The sequence below is a fragment of the Diabrotica virgifera genome, chromosome 6, assembly GCF_917563875.1.
Source record: "Diabrotica virgifera virgifera chromosome 6, PGI_DIABVI_V3a".
In the NCBI taxonomy this organism is placed as follows: domain Eukaryota; kingdom Metazoa; phylum Arthropoda; class Insecta; order Coleoptera; family Chrysomelidae; genus Diabrotica; species Diabrotica virgifera.
In genome coordinates, this window is record NC_065448.1 from 226,128,639 (window position 1) to 226,146,620 (window position 17,982).

At 32.8% G+C, this 17,982-nt stretch overlaps 1 protein-coding gene across 1 annotated transcript in view; it reads right to left on the bottom strand.

The window, feature by feature from the left end:
* Positions 1-2,491: 2,491 nt before the first annotated feature.
* LOC126886757 (uncharacterized) overlaps positions 2,492-17,982 on the bottom strand; it is a 43,048-nt gene continuing 27,557 nt past the window's right edge. Inside the window, exons 4-6 of the mRNA XM_050653780.1 lie at positions 10,180-10,284; positions 7,149-7,304; positions 2,492-2,632 (exon numbers count right to left, since the gene is read on the bottom strand). Of these exons, the coding sequence (XP_050509737.1) occupies positions 2,585-2,632; positions 7,149-7,304; positions 10,180-10,284 (309 nt within the window). The 3' untranslated portion in view covers positions 2,492-2,584. The remainder of the gene's footprint in view (positions 2,633-7,148; positions 7,305-10,179; positions 10,285-17,982) is intronic.

Here is a 17,982-nt window from a genome sequence, read left to right on the forward strand (position 1 = left end):
CTAGGGCATCCATGCCATTTCGTTCGTTGCAATTCGTAACTGCACGCCGGGATTTGTCCTGGTTGGGTCAGAGAGAGCAGCATATGTACCTCCTGATGAGATACTAATAAGTTTCGAAACCGGTAGAGATGCTTGCAGCGCTCTTTGATTGAACTAGAATATGATGCGGCTGTAGTTTCGTGTTGGAACGAACTTGAAAATGGTTATTTATTTTGATTTTCATAATTCTATTGAGTAAACCACAAAATTACAGTGTGGGTACTACAAGCAGATAGAAGAAGTAGAGGTAGACCAACTACACGATGGACAGACGACGTCAAAGGGGTTACTGGGAATTGGTTGCAGGAAGCTAAGACCGACGGAACTGGACTAAATTAGGGGAGGTCTATGTTTAATTTTGGATGAAGAAGGCTGTATGATGATGATGATTGAATAAACCTATTAGCCAACTTGTTGCTGTCTCTCCTAGTGCTATCCACGTCTCCCCAGGAATACCATCTGGTTCAACTGCTTTTCATTTCTTTATTTCTTGAATGTTTCTTGACTGCAAGCAATTTGTATTCTTCTGCGTTTAAGCTCATCTATTAACTCGACTCTCTCATCTGTAAGTCTTCTTAAGATTCCAAGACCCTAACCTAATTTTTCCAACATATCTCTACTCTACTCTACTGGACTGTACTCTAACCTACTCTAATAGAAAAGTAAGGATCTGTTTTTAGGTGGATGTGAGAGGTGGCATTCACATTTTTGCGGATAAAGTTAGGTGAAAACTTCGTTAATAATAATTGATTTATGCTCCTTCTCAAATATGCCCGGAACATTAATAAAAAAAATAAAATATTTAAAAATTTCATAAAGTTTCGTTTTTTTCTGCTTTTTTTGCTTATAACTTAAAAACTATTCATTTTAGAACAAAGTTCTATAGGAATAAAACAAACATAATTAAATTTTATATCAGATGCGGTTGGTTAAAAATGTCTTAATTTATCACCCTTGCTTCAAAATAGCAATAAATATAAAATAAGGGGGCAAAACAAGCCTGTCCTTATTCAATGATTTTCCATCACTTAGGTTACGCTTGGAACCTTCCTAATTCGCTTAGAAAATTTTTGTAATGTGCTAAAACCGTACACCAAATTTCATTAAAATTGACTTCTAGATTTTGCATAATAATTTTGCAATCAAAAGTTTTTTTAAAAAATTAAAATTTTTTAAAATCTTGCACAACAAAAACTAGAACATACAAAGATTTGTCAATTTTTTTACATATAAAGAAGTACTCCACCTATCTAATGCACTTTACAGAATTGAAATCGGATTATTTAAGCAGCCTCAGCAATGTTTTAAAGTTATAAACAATTTTTTGGCTTATAAACGAATTAGTGCTGTGGCCAGGAGGGGGTGCTACGGGCTACTTTATTTAGATGGACTTACTTAAGTTTTTTATGTATTTTGACCCGTAGAACACGAATTTTTTGGGTAACAGTTGATCCGGATGTCGATAAGATTGTTATAAACAAAGAACTTGAGGAATTACATAAAATCGATTTTTCGCAAAATAAAACATTTTTTTGTATTTCTTGGGTAATTCCAAGCAAAAAATGTTCTTAGTTTTTTCGTAGGATGCATAGTTTTCGAGATAAACGCGGTGGAACTTTCAAAAAATCGAGAAATTGCAATTTTTGAACGCGAATAATGTTTGATTAAAAAATAAAATAGCAATTCTGCTGACAGCATTTGAAAGTTTAAGTCAAATTATACCGGTTTTAATTATTTGCATTGCTAAAAATTAATTTTTTTATTATTAAACAAAGCTATTTGTTTATAAGCCAAAAAATTGTTTATGTAGAGCACCTCTTTATATGTAAAAAATTAGCCAACTTCTAAATGGTCTACTTTTTGTTCAGAAAGATTTTAAAAAATTTGAACTTTTTTATTTTAATGAAATTTGGTAGACGATTTAAGTATGTTACAAAGAATTTCCTAAGCGAATTACTAAGGTTCTAAGTGCCACCAAAGTGGTTAAAAAATATTGAATAACAACAGACTTATTTTGCCCCCTTATTTTGTATTTATTGCTATATTGCAGAAAAGGTAATACCTTAAGACATTTTTTACCAGTCGTATATCATACAAAATTCAATAATATTTATTTTATTTCTATACGACTTTGTTCCAAAACGACCTGTTTTAAAGTTATAAGCAAAGAAATCAGAAAAAAAAATCGATGTTTTTCGAAATTTTTAAATATTTTAATTTTTTTATTAATGTTCCGGGCATATTTGAGAAGGAGCATAAGTCAATTATTATTACTGAAGGTGTCACCTAACTTTATCTGCAAAAATCCGAATGCCACCTCTCACATCCAAAATAGACGTTTTTTCGCAGATCCTTACTGGATGTATTCGCCACTAGTACGCACTTCCCTTATTCGGGATCAGGATACGAATATGGATAGGAAGAATATAGGTAGGTATAATAAAAAACTTACTACATATAATTTGTTCCGTGACTTTATTTTTAGTTACACGTCTAGTAACGTCAAAAATATACATACATATATAGTGATATATTATTCTGTTGTCTATTTCTGCCATACAAATGTCATAAACGAATACGCTGATTTGAGTATCTACAAAAAAGACAAATAATTTTAAGCCTGAATTTTATTTATTATTTGCTCTTATATTGGTCTGTCATTTTAAGCTCCGCAATTTCGTATTTCTGCGACATACAGAATATATTAAAGCTGTCGAACTGCATTTGCGTTTCCAAAGTTTTAAAGTTTGTTCGAGGTAAATCAAAGAATATCGGCGAGAGCCAACAACCTTGTTTAAAACCCTTACTGGTTTGTAATCCCTTGGTTAGCCTGTATCCAATTTTTATCCTTATCTTAGAATTAGCCTACATCCGTTTCGTTGCTCGTATTAAACTCATTTACCAATGCTTCCCATAGTTTATTTTTTGGGATACTGTCATACTGTCATATATGTCAATAAATGTACTGTCTCTTTAACGATAACTTTCTTTTCAATATTTTGAATAAATGGTCAATAATTAATCTACCTGCCATGAAACCCACTTGTTCGGTTTCTATATCTTTGTACCTATTCATGTTTTATTCTACAAGCACCTTTAATCACTTTTCCGTTTATTCTACTGGCTGATTTTGTCACAGCGATGACTCTATATGCCTCTAAATTATGTCTTCCATTCAGTGGCGCAACAAACTCCGTCGGGGCCCCCCGCAAAATTACTAAATGCGACATGTGTAACAAACACCTACAGGCGGAAAAATGAAAGAATACCCATGAACGAACATATAAAACACTCTGTATTTTCCTGTCACCGTATCACAAAGAAAATTGCACAGCGCAAGTACATGTAATAATAATTATAACATGTACTTGCGCTGGCCAATTTTTTGTATGACACGGTGACAGGAAAATACAGCGTGTTTTATATGTTCGTTCATGGGTATTCTTCCATTTTTCCTACTGTATGTGTTACAGTCCAGTAAATGAACGTAAAATATGGAGATACCATGTATTTTTCAGTGTCACCACCGAAGTGGTCAACTCAAGACTTCTTGAGTTATTTATGAGTAAAAATATTTATTGTTTAAAAAAACAATTTTTTGGGCGATTTTTCACAAATAGTTCAAAGAGTAAGTATTTGATCGAAAAGAATATTGTTAGCAAAAATGTAGCTTATAAAAAAATGAAACAAAAATGAAGTCTATCGATCCAGTAAAAAAAGTTGTAGCTCATAAAAAGTTTTTCTCATTCGTCAAATTCCAAATCGAATATTTCAACGTGAAATAACCAAAAATGAAATATTTTCAGGGAAAACTCATTAGAACTGTTTAAAAAAAAGCTTTATTTTTATTTTTTACACAAGTTTCTAGCATCAAACAGATGCCAGTTATGCTCAAAATACAGTTAATCTCATCTTTTGGTAAAACATTGTGAAAATCTCCTCCTATTTAGCACCCGAAATGAAACTAATCATCATCGCTTTACAAATTACTTAACTTTTTTATATGGCCTGTAAGTTTCACCGGTTCAAAATAATTATTTTTGAAAGGGTTTGAACTAGTCACTAATCGTAAGTATGTGCAAATTTTAAACAGCCAATAAACAGCAATCTCTTAACCAAATTTTGTCTTACAGAAAAACAAAATAAAGCCAAAATATTTATAAAAGCAAAATCTACATTTCTTTACGTTTGAGATTTTTCGTATGATTAATACTTTTTAAGTTATTTAAAAAAAAGTACCTATTTTTCCAAAATAAAAAAACTTTTTTTACTATGAAACCAAATTTTTTCAAAAATACGAACTTCGAACCGGTCAAACTTACAGATCATATAAACAATAAATATTTAAAGTAAATGGTAAAGCGCTAGCGATAAATTTTATTTGGAGTGCGAAATAGGGGGAGATTTTCACGATTTTTTTTTACCAAAAAAGTGGCCAACTTTATTTTGAGCTTAACTCGTATAGTTTTGATGCTAGAAACTTAAAAAAAAATAAAAATAAAGCTTTTTTGAAACATTTAAAAAAGTTTTATTGAGTTTTTCCCGAAAAGTGCTTCATTTTTTGGTTATTTCAGGTTGAAATATTTGATTTGGAATTTGACGAATAAGAATAATTTTTCATGAGCTTCAACTGTGCGTTTAATGTGTCGATAGACTTCATGAATAAGTACGCCATTTTTTTGTATCTCATAAGCTACATTTTTGCTACAAATATTTTTTCGATATCTAATATTTAATTCAATAAAATACTTATTTTTAAGATATTTGCGAAAGACCCGTCTGAAAACGTGGTTATTTTGTTGAAAAATAAACATTTTCACTCGCAAATAACTTGAAAATATTAACATAGATATAGATAAAGAAACTCTATAGAACAAAATTTGCTTATAATTAGTCAATTTATACATTTCCGGACTTATTTTAAACGTATGTTTTCACCCCAAGAAGGGGTGTCACCCCCGAAGTAAAAGATACCAACGGCATAAGTCCAACTTTGAAGTGGAGTGTAACTAGAACCTAAATCCAAATTGTCAAGCAAATACGTCCGTCGCACAGTGGTTCCAAATGCTGAAAACGTGGTCATGAGGCGAAAAAAGGAGTCCCTATTTAGGGATTTTCATGTTTACAGTTGTTTTCTTATACTATCGTAGAGTCCTAATAGCAGATATGAGGATCAGACTGGATGTAGTCTGGTTCACAACTCGGGAACAAGTGGGCCATGTCCGGGGTTATTTTGGCCGGCAGCGAAAGTGAAAAAGAACTCGTATATTGAAAACGCTGTAAAACGTTTTGTAGTTTATCAATTTTATCGCTGTAAAGCAGATTCTTCTTTTGTAAGTATGTAGTAATGTAAGATGTAACTTAAATCAACATTTATTAACAATAAATGCCTTAAATTTGTTAATGCATAAATAGTGAAAATATACTTGAAATAATTAAAAATTTGTGAAGATGCATTCCAAAAGTACAAAATTCTGCATAATTCTGCGACTAATGTTTATTAATCTTAAAATATATAGTAAGGAGATACAGAATCACTTTGGTTTAGCTGCCTATAACTGCCTATGCATTGCTGGTAGTTGTTTGAATACAAAAGTGGGAAATGACGCATATTACATGATTCTGGCGATTGTTGAGTATGTATGGGCAGTTGTACATAAGTAATAGGTTCTGAATATTGTACTTCATAAAGAAAATTTATTGGTAATCAGCACCTTTAAAAGTCCCTTATAGTATAACATTTTAAAGAAAAATGCGGCTAAAATAAAATTTTCGGATTTCTTTCGTCCATACTGGATCCGCCATTTTGTTTAAAAAAAAAGTAATGTTAGATTTGTAATCAGCTACCTTAACCTACCAAATATGACAAAAAATTTTTCTTTTTGATTGATATTTTCCATTTAAATCCGCCATGTTGGATCCGCCATTTTGTTTTTTAGAAAAAATGATGCCAGATTAGTAATCAGCGATGCCAAAAACCATTATGAACGAAAGTAATTCCAAAATGTATAAAAAATATACGCTTTTAAAGGTTCATGACCACGTTTTCGGCATTTGGAACCACTGTGCGTCGTGACGCTGATAATTTCACTCCAAAACTATCATTTACTGAGCTATTGGTGTATTCATATATTGTTTATGACGACTTACGTTTTTCATCTTTATTGGTATAGAATAAAATAGGACAAAAATTACTAAATGATTACATTAGTACATAGTATTATTCTATGAGATGAACAACTTTCTTTGTGCACTACTATCAGCGAATATATCTACAATTTTATTAATTCGGATATGCAAATTCATTTTTAATACTGCACTGCTTAAAAAACGTATGTATGCGAATAATATAACAGCGCATTTTCACATATATTAGACGACAAGGTGGGGCCCCTGACATATTGGGGCCCCGCCGTAACTTTATGCTGCTGGGGCCTCTGTTACGCCTCTGGATAATTGTATCGAAATACTAAACGTAGGTAAATATTATAGAGGAAACCCATTTCTAGATTTAGAAATATTGTTCTAAAATTCGGCAAATTGCAATTCTCAAATCTTTCAATAATCACGTACGAAGCTTTATTGTTTATTGTTGTCACCATAAAAGTTCGAGAGACCGGAAAGGATTAAGCTTCTAGATATGAAATGATTCATTTGCCGAATGAACCTATTATATTTAGAAATTTACGTTTTTAAATTTAAACACACAACGTAAAATAATATAACAATAACATATTTTTGCATAATATCAGACGACGAGATGGGGCCCCTGATCGATTGGGTCCCCCCGCAAGCTTCATGCTGCGGGGGCCTTTGTTACGCTCCTGCTTCCATTCTTCTAGGATTCTTCTGTTTATTTTTTATGGTTTCACTAACTATTCCAAATATAACCTTGGTATTTAATAAGTAATATAATTGCCATAAGTGGTTCCTCTGTATACTCGTACATCTTCTAAAATCATGTTTTTACTTTATCTTACGATTGTAGTCAATGATACCTCATGTATTTTATGTCCACGTATATTTGTGCAATTGTGCATATCTCGGTGTTGAAAGACACCATCGTAAACAATCATAACATAAAATATTTGATAGATTTAAAAACTTACTCCAAAGAATATGTTCCAAGACATCACTGTCAGCGTTCCTATTTGCAGCCCTGCTCTCTGATTACATTTGAGCATGAAAATATTCACTAGCGACTTTGTCCTTGGTGATTTTTCATACCATTTTACTGTATATATTGCATCTACCAAGTCAAAGCTCTACAAATAACGATAATACAACTTAAGCCAAATAACTGATAGAATAAATCGTTTATGCCTGGTTGCACCAACAGATCTTAAATTCCAGCTTAGCCCAGCTCAGCTTATACATTAATGCTGGGACCACACTAGCGTCTAATGCCGTTGATTATCGCATTATTTGCATTAGAGATATGTCAAATAAAGCGATAATTATAACTGCATTAGACGCTAGTATGGCCCCAGCATAAGGATTTTCCTTTATATTTAAGCTTTAAGGTACGTCTTAAACTTAATATCTGTTGGTGCCACCAGGCATTAGTGATTAAATACAGTGCAAGATTAAGTAATCTATCCCTGGTTGCACCAACAGATCTTAAGCTTAAGACGTGCTTTAATCTCAGCTTACGAAACATACGCGTTACACCATTGAGTCTTATCTTAGATCAATTTTCAACCTGTCACAATGAATTGTCACAGTGGATTGGATCGATTATAAACCAAAATTATGGTGCAATGTAAGTTAGATTTAAAGCGACCCTATCTATAAGCTGAGTTGGACTAAGCTGAAGCTTAAGATTTGTTACTACTCTTTATTAGCAAAGCTAACTCAGGCAACCAAGTGACGTCAATAACATCGAGGAAACGTCAGCTTTTGGTTGAATATATACACGTGTTTGAACATTACATCGTATAAACATCTTTTGTAGGTGATTTTAAATACGTAAGATTAATGACGTTAAAATACGTTTAAAAACACGTTTTTAGCTTAACGAGTTAACGCTTAAAATATTAATGTTGTATATTATATATATATTGCCATTGACTCAAAACATTTGACTCATTGACATCAAATTTTTCTCACAATAAAACACTGAAAAACGTTTGTTTTCTATACTTCCACAAAATTTATTACAACTATGTTATTACTACAGCTGTTTCGGCAAAGTGCCTTTCTCAAGTGATATATTTTACAATGGGTTTGCCTTTTTAAGTCTTTAACTGAAGAGGTTGAGGAGTGGGGAGCTGTTTGTCTCGAGTTGGTCATTCAGAATTATATCTGTATTTTTCAATTTATTAATTTCCATTGATTCTAAAAGTGATAGCTTAAGGCCTTTATTTTGAATATGTAGAATTTGAAACTCTTCATTGAAAGAATGATTATGATCTAGAAGGTGAAGTGCGTATGTAGAAGTGTCTGTTTTTCTATTGTTGAAAGCCCTTTTGTGTTCTGCTATCCGTTTGTCAAAAGTTCTGCCAGTTTGACCTATGTAAGTTTTCGGACAGTCACCACAAGTTAGTTTGTACACACCACTCTGTAGTTGCTTTTTCTTTCGGCTTTTATTGTTTTTAATATGTTTGCTTAAGTTGTTGTTAGTTCTGAAAGCTGGTGTTATTCCTTTCTTTTTTATGTATCTGGCTATTTTTGTTGTTATTTTGCCAGTATATGTGAGAGAGCAGAAGGTACTGGGTTCTTTCTGTGGTGGTATAAGAAAGCCTTGAAATTAGTGTATCCACCACCACAGAAAGAACCCAGTACCTTCTGCTCTCTCACATATACTGGCAAAATAACAACAAAAATAGCCAGATACATAAAAAAGAAAGGAATAACACCAGCTTTCAGAACTAACAACAACTTAAGCAAACATATTAAAAACAATAAAAGCCGAAAGAAAAAGCAACTACAGAGTGGTGTGTACAAACTAACTTGTGGTGACTGTTCGAAAACTTACATAGGTCAAACTGGCAGAACTTTTGACAAACGGATAGCAGAACACAAAATGGCTTTCAACAATAGAAAAACAGACACTTCTACATACGCACTTCACCTTCTAGATCATAATCATTCTTTCAATGAAGAGTTTCAAATTCTACATATTCAAAATAAAGGCCTTAAGCTATCACTTTTAGAATCAATGGAAATTAATAAATTGAAAAATACAGATATAATTCTGAATGACCAACTCGAGACAAACAGCTCCCCACTCCTCAACCTCTTCAGTTAAAGACTTAAAAAGGCAAACCCATTGTAAAATATATCACTTGAGAAAGGCACTTTGCCGAAACAGCTGTAGTAATAACATAGTTGTAATAAATTTTGTGGAAGTATAGAAAACAAACGTTTTTCAGTGTTTTATTGTGAGATAAAATGAACTTCCATCAAGTAACGGTCGAGTCCATCAATTATGAAATTTTTCATTTATTGTTTACGTGCTTTGTGTGGTATTAAAATAACACTTTTCATTTAGATATTTAGTTGAAGAAACGTGTGAATTAAGAGATTTTTATTCGTTTTTCTCAAGTGAGTTAGTTTAATAGGTACAATAGTTCTTTTTGAAAACGATTTGAGGTTATGTGTTTTGTTTTGGTGAATATTTTCTGTTAATGAATTAATTATGTGTTATATCGAGTTTAATTAAATTAATTTGTTAATAAATTATTTATTAGTTTATATGTTGTTTCAGTTTTGACACAGCAAGTATCTATACCTATATAAAAAGTGAAAATTCTATAATGTTGCATCCAGTAATTATATGCATTTGGTTTTACTTTCAGACTATAAGCTAAACTTAAAACAGTTAAATGAAAAATTGCAATACCAACAGTGCCCATACGAATAATTATTATTGTGTATTTTTAAAACCATAAAATGAAAAATAATCTAAAAAAATGACATAAAAACTACGTTTTTTATATAACGTATTTAAAACGTGATAAAAATGACGTCAGTTATGGTGGGACATATTCACGTGACTTTCGACATCGAAAAAACGTGACAAACTGTCGTGGTTTGGTGATAATTATGACGTCTTTTCAACGTTTTGTAAACGTTATTTGGTTGCCTGGGAAACATGTTGTATTATCTTAGATAGCGTTTGTACCTCCAAAGACTTACCTTCATCATGACTTCGTTAGCATACCAGTAGTAAACTCCTAATCTGCATAAAAGAATAAAACCAAATCCTACTCCAGCTGTCATGGCTAGCATGTCTACCTCAAACTAGAAAAAAAAATGTTCTCCAAAAATGTTTTCTTGTGGCATGTCTAAGGGGACCTTTATACGGTCAATATTATTGAGGCTATATTATCGACGAATAAATTGTAAAGAAACGGTAGCGCTCACACGACTCAATAATGCTGATCCATAAATTGTCAATTTCAATTGTACAGTCAAGGAGAACGGGTCTAGAGTTTCTAATCGCATCTACTTTGGTTTTCAAGAATAGGAAAAAGGATGCAACAAACGTGGATAAAAAACTGGTAAAATAGACGTTCGAGTCATCGGGATGGGGAATTGCTCCGAGGACTCCACAGTGAGCCAGTATTTCGTAGCTTAATAGGATCGTTTCGTTACAAGGGCTAAAAAAACACAATATTCAAACAAACAACCTCATTCATAATTGCGACTGGTACACCGCACACTTTATAGAGCTTTTACTCTGGGCTAATTAGCAAAAATCATGGAAAAGTTATTTACCAGCAATTTTATTGCTGGAATCGATTTATAAGATCCTATATATTAATAATATAGGTATGCAAAGTCCGCAGATAGTGTGCTACTTTTTTTATAAACAAAATGGCGCCGACAAATCGTATTTTTTTCAATTATTGCTGTATAACTCCGCAGATTTTAACTTTACAACAAAACACTCAAATAAAAATTCACCGCAATTTTCCTCGGAAAATGCGGGTTTTCCCAACAAAATCTTTAATTTTCAAATAAAGTTTTAGGTAAGTAATTATTAATTAATAATTAAATAACTTCGTGACATCAAAGCTTTCTTGGTATAGATTGTAATTCCAGAAACCGGTGAAAATTAAATGAATATTTTAGCAACAATTAAATTGTTAATTAACAATTTACGATCGCAATAATAACCAAAATAATCATGATACATTGATCAATGCTTATTTAATATTTTACCGACAAAATTTAAATTTTCGTTTTTTTGAACAATTTTTAAATTTTGAAAAAAAAATAGTTATAATACGTTGGCCTAATTAGTAAAGTACAAAGAAAGGTTATTTACCAGCAATTTTATTGCTGGAATCGAATATTATGATCCTATATATTAATAACATAGGTATGCAAAGTCCGCAGATAGTGTGCTACTTTTTTTATTAACAAAATGGCGCCCCCAAATCGTCTTTTTTTTCAATTATTGGTCTATAACTCCGAAGATTTTAACTTTACACCAAAAACACTCAAATAAAAATTCGCCCCAATTTAATTATACATAGAGGCATGTCTTTCCCGATTTGCTCCGACGAAAATTTTCCTCGGAAAATGCGGGTTTTTCCAACAAAATCTCTAATTTTCAAATAAATTTTTTGGGCAAATAATTATTTATCAATAATTAAATAACTTGGTGAAATAAAAGCTTTCTTGGTATAGATTATAACTGCAGAAGCCGGTGAAAATTAAACGAATATTTTAGCAACAATTCATTTGCTAATTAACAATTTACAGTCGCAATAACAACCAAAATAATCATGAGACATTGATCAAACTTAGAATAATTATAAAGATGTGATGCCTATTTAATCATTAGTTGAAAAAAATTAAGGGTGGTATGTACTTTGTACCCTCGCGAATATGCTACACATTTTTCTTCATTGAGTAAGATAATGTTTTTTGATTTTTCTCTTTTTCGCGTCTATTTCATTCATGATTATTGATGTATCTTTTCATTATAATCTGTTCTCGTTGTCCAAGGCATGTTTGCATATCTGAGAGTTGTCGAAGTTTCTGTTTTTAATGCAGGGCCGGATCTACAAATTCTGGGGCCCCCTGCAAGAAGTCCTTTGGGGCCCCCTATACGGACTTACCACAGGGGTCCCTGGTATGAAGGAGAGGGGGGCGTGTGAACCGTGAACCATATAACATAACTACCCACCCCCGGACCCTCAGCCCGACGGGATTATGGATGATAAAATAACTGTAAAGGGATCAATAGTTTTAGTTTTTTTTTATGTTACTATATTCTAAATTTTCTCGTGACTGGTCTGATTGTTAGATTTAAGTCTGAAAATAAATTAAGTCTAAATCTCTGATCTCGGTCTCCTCTCATTTGACCTTGTGAGTAAAGCCTCCCAAAGATGTATAACCAGCACAGAAGGTAATGGTAAGAAGATGTAATGGATGTAATGATCCCAGATGTATGGTAAGAAGGTAACACTTTTTCAAAACAAATGCAGAAGTAAATGAAATATAAGTCCAGTTAAATAAATAATACATAGTATGGTTGCACAATATTGAAACAACCTTAATTGAAAAGGTAAATAAAACGAATAATTTAATATTCACATATGAATGTTTATTTTACACAGAATTGGTGTAATACAATAATACAATTTTCTTACATGTTAGTTTGTTTGCAACATTTTTAAGTTAAACGAGGCAACATATTAAATAATTCTTAATGAAAATACACCTCTTTTAAAATAAGTTTGCGAAAATTGTTGTTGAAAATTATAAATTTCTTTAAAAATTTCAAATTCACTTTTTGATATACTGCACAAATTTAAATTTTGATGATACATGAAACTGCTTGATTTAGTAGTTTGTTTGGAAATTATTTTAAGTTAAATAAGCCAATATCTAGAATAATTGGTTATGATAAAATTAAAAATACTACACTGCAAAAACTTTCCTTCTAAATTTCATTTCTGCAAAGCATTGCACTAACGTACGCTTGTCTAGTTGTGAGGCTTCTCTTTGGTTTATCGCCAACATTCCAAGATCGCTAAGTCTGTCTTGTCCCATTGATGTTCGGAGATAACATTTAATTCTTTTTAGCACTGAGAACGATCTTTCTGCAGATGCCACTGTTACCGGCAAAGTCAAAAATAACATTAGAGCAGTCTGTACTTCTAGAAAACTTGTAGCTAATGTGTCAAACTCAATCATTAAAAGTGAAGCTAAGTCATAAACCGTTTTCAGTTCTGATAGCTCACATTTAAATCCACTTTGAAGGGATATAAGTTCAAGAGGTAGCGATGGCCCTATGTCTTTTTCGTACACTCTTTGCAATTCTCCAGCTTTTTCAAAGATTTCTTTTTCAGTTAGCTTGACCAGAACTGTTGGAAATAAAACAGAAAACAGCTGGACAACATCTCGAACAGAAGAAAAGCGGTCCTCAATTTGACAATTGACTATGTCCAAAACAGCGTAAAACACTTGCACTCTGAAGGCCTCTTCACCACTTGAAAACCTGAAATCTTCTGCTCGTTCATCAAAGTGTCGTTTTACTTTGCGCTGCCTGCTTTGAGAAAACATTGGTTGTACGTTCCATTTACGTGCTATAAGTGTGGCTTCATCTTTGTAGGCCTCGTAATCTTCCCTCATTTTCTTGAGCTCAGTTTGACTTCTTTCAAGTACTCTGGCAGCTTTTTCTAAGTCTGTTTCCTTGCCTTGAAGAAACTTAGACGTGATGTTTAGCTGTGTAAAAATCTTGGACAACACTACTGTCAGCATTACAAACTGAAAGTTATCAAGGGATTTTGCAAGTGCTTTAGCTTCAGAAACTTCTTCTTGCTTGTTACTCTCAAGTATAATCTTCGTAAGAGCTTTCATAATGTCCAAATACCTTACCTTAACTGCTAAAATCGAATCATGTCTTGATGCCCACCTAGTTGGATTCAACTTCTTCAATGTCACTTCAGATTCACCCGTTAATGACGACAAAATGTCCCACCTCTTAATGCTGAGGCCGAAGAAAACATAAAGAGATTGCAGAGTTGTGAAATAACTTTCCACTGCTCTCACTTCCTTAACAGCATCATTGATGGCAAGATTTAAATTGTGCGCATTGCAGTGTACATAAACAGCAAGTTTTTCAATTTCTTGAAGTCTTTTCTGCACACCTGTGTTGGTCCTTTCATAACCGACGCACCATCGTAGCCTTGTCCTCTGCACTTGTGTATATCCAAGCCCAGGTTTTGTAAACAGTCAACAACTTGGGTGGAAAGTCCAAGTGCAGTTGCGTCTTTTACATGGAAGAAACCAAGAAATGATTCCTCAATACTTAATTTCTTATATTCTTCAAAATTACCATCTTCGTCTTGCCTCAACTCTTCAAAGAAATTCGTATAACGAATCACAAAGCTCAACTGGTCTTTCTTGCCAAGATCTTGTGTTGTATCAACAATAAGTGAAAAAAACCTTGCTTTGTTGATGTTTTCAAGGAGCTTTCCTTTCAATTTTGAAGACATACAGTTAATGATTTGATTTTGTACGTCATGACTTAAGTATCTAGTGTGACCCTTCGGCATGCTTACAACCTGTGCCATAACAGTGTCATACTTGGCCAACAGTTGTACTAAAGATAAAAAGTTTCCCTCATAGTTACCGTTATGCTCTTGAGAACCTCTAAAAGCTAGTGAATTTTTAGCCAACGTAAGGGTAATATCAAAAAGTCTTTCTAAGACCTGTGCCCAAAACAGATCTTGAGATTGTTGTTCTGAATTTACCAACTTATTTATTTGTTTGCTACATTTCCATCGATGGAAAGCTTTACAAGCATGAATGTGATTTTCTGAAGTACTGTGAGTTTTGATTTTTTTTGATAAGCCTTGCCAATCTTTCAAACCAGTAACCCATCCGTGGTTAGTCTCGCCCAAGTCTGAAAATAACCAACACGGCAAACAATACGCACAGTCTTGAAGTGTTGAGTAGTTCAGCCATTTGACAGAATTAAGTTGACCTGCTTTTGGATCTCTATTATAGTAAAATGAAGAGAAATACGATTTTTGCTATCTTTTGGAAATGGCCCTTTTGGCTGACAACTTCCTGTTTTTACTATAAATGTTTTTAGTGTGGTCGATAAATTGATTTTCTCAAAATGACCTTTGTCTGTGGGATTTTCTTTGCCTAACAATGAAGCTATAACCTCAGCGTCATGATCCCTCTCAATATCAAGAACTGTGTAAGTTGACTTACCAGCACTGGGACCTATTTTTCTGTCTTCTTTACTTTTATCTTCAATATTACCAGTTTCCAGTTCCAACATAATTTCATCCTCATCCTGAATATTTATAATTTGGCAATCCAACTTACTGCTGCTGGGTTCGGGTTGTACTTCGTCTTCTCTTTCTGCTTCATCTAAATCAAACAAATTATGTTCAGAATATTCCTTAAGAATGAAAATAACGTTTATAATGGAAATGTTATTTCTGTGTGTGCAATATGCAGACGATCGTTAGCGAGTGTGAAGGGGAAAGTGAATCTCTAAATGAAAACGAAACTGAAACAAATCTTCCTACCGCCAAATTTTGTTTGTAAAATTTTTACTAGAAATATTTGAAAGAAAATCTACCAAACATTATATGTTTTTGAAATCAGCACAAAATTTTGAATAAAATAAAATAATAATGAAAAATATATACAAAAGAAGTATGCCACGCTACAGTAGGGGAGACCGGGGTTAGTGTGCCATAGGGGCAAGTTCGCCCACATGCCGTATTTCCTATGTAAATCACGATAGTGCGCCAATGGCCTGACCACTCCTTTGTTACCTCGCCCGGCAACTGCGAGTTCCGTTTTAGTTATCTATAAGACTTCGTTGCGTGCATACCGCTGTTTAAGTGTTTTTCGAATTGGTGAGTAAATTTTACCTCTGTTACATTTTTAATGTTTGTGTAGGTATATAGATAATCTACAAGTTTTTATTTTTAAATCTGCAAATACATGCTACTATTGTAATATATTGGTAGAATTGTAGTTTTAAAATATCGCTTATTTTGTTAACTGGCTACCATTTTTGTAAAATATTCTAGTCGGGGCTAGTTGGCCCATATTAGCTGGGGTTAGTTAGCCATATGGCGAACTAAATCCTGGTCTTTTATTGTGCTTACATACAAAACGAAATCTTTTACTTTTTAGAAAAAAAAATGAGAACATACAAAAGGAAAAGTGAGAAGGGTAAAACCCCGTACGATATTATGAAGCGAGCAGTGAAGGTTGTCCCTGAAGAAAATTTTTCGGTCAGAAAAGCTGCAAAAAATTTTGAGATACCAAGAAAAACCTTAGGAAAATATTGCAAAAAATTTATAGCAGTTCAGGAACAAAATGGAAATTTGATAAATATTCAAATAGGTTACGCTAAAAGCCGACAGGTAATCTTTAACTTAATTTTATTTTCTTTTTCTTCAGCCGATTAAAATTTGTAGGTGTTTTCTACTGAACAGGAAGAACTTCCAAGAAACCCCCCAAAATATAAAATCGAGATTTGTTTGTACTGGATGTCCCTTTAATAGAAATATTTTTGGGAAGCAAGATTTCTTACCTGCGTAGGTATACAACCGATGGGCCTCCAAATACAGTGATTGCACCAAATTAGATGAATAATAGCACATTAGAAATTAACTACCAAATAGCCAAATTAACTACTCAAAAAAAAATAAACAATCATCTTGAAGATAAGAAGAATTTATACACCAATAAAAGATGAGCTTGAGTTAGAGAAGCAGCAGAGAAAAAAGAAGAAGACAAAGCAAAGTAAAGCAGGTTTAACCCTTAAACGCCCAAGGGTGGGTAAAAAATGTCCACCTAATGCGTATTCCCTTGTAACATATTTATTACGTGTTTAAATTTTTTTTAAAAATTATTTATTGTTAAAAAGACAGCCCATTATCGAATGTTAGTTTGGTTCTACCAATATTTTTGAAAATAAAAGCAGCATCTTGAGTTAAATATGGATGGGCATAAAAAGTACACCCTTGGCAAAACTTGTTACTAAAGGTTTCTATATAATTTCTCGTTGGTAGGAAGATAATCCATATAATTATCGATGTATAATTACATAATCTACATAATTATCCCCCAATGAGGAGGCTGAAAGAAAGAATATGGAGAAAATCGACAAATCTGAATTACTGGCTTTTACTGGTATGTTAATTTTGATGTACATTGTAATTTTGTTGTAAGGTTTGTAAATTGTTTATATTAATATTTTAGAAGATGCTGTGTTTATTAAGCATAAGATTCTTAAGTTTAATCCATTTTCAACAACTCTCGATAAATATATTAGCTATTTTCGAGGTGGACATTTTTTACCCACCCTTGGGCGTACATGGAACCTAAAAATGGTTGGGCGTTTAAGGGTTAAAGAATGTAAAAAGAGACATATGTTCTAAAAAAACAAAAGCTAAAGAGATAGATTCATCTTCAGAAGAGGACGAATGCTTCTGTCTAATATGTCTCGAATTATTCTCTAATAGTGTTAGTAAGGAGAAATGGGTACAGTGCACTTAATGTAAAGAATGGGCTCATGAAGCTTGCACAGCTGGAGATATCCTTTTTTTGTGTGCGATAACTGTTTGTCCGATGCGGATTAGTGATTGTATATTTTTACAAATATATTTTAATTGATATTATCGTTTTGTATATTCATTTAAAAGTATGGGCATACTTACCCCAATGATGTGGCTCACTTGCCCCGCTTCAGGGGTTAGTTCGCCCACTGGACCAGCCGAACAAAAATATGTATAATCCCTTTAAAAATTTGTTTTGAGTATTTATTTCTACTGTAATATAGTGTTCACACCTTGTATTATATTTTATAATAGTTCAGAAAAAGTAATCTGGTTTCATGTAATTGTAAAAAATCAAAATCCAAAAAGTGGGCCTACTAACCCCGGTCTCCCCTACTTAGAACTTCATGTACAAATCAATGATTATAGTTACCTGCTAACGTCT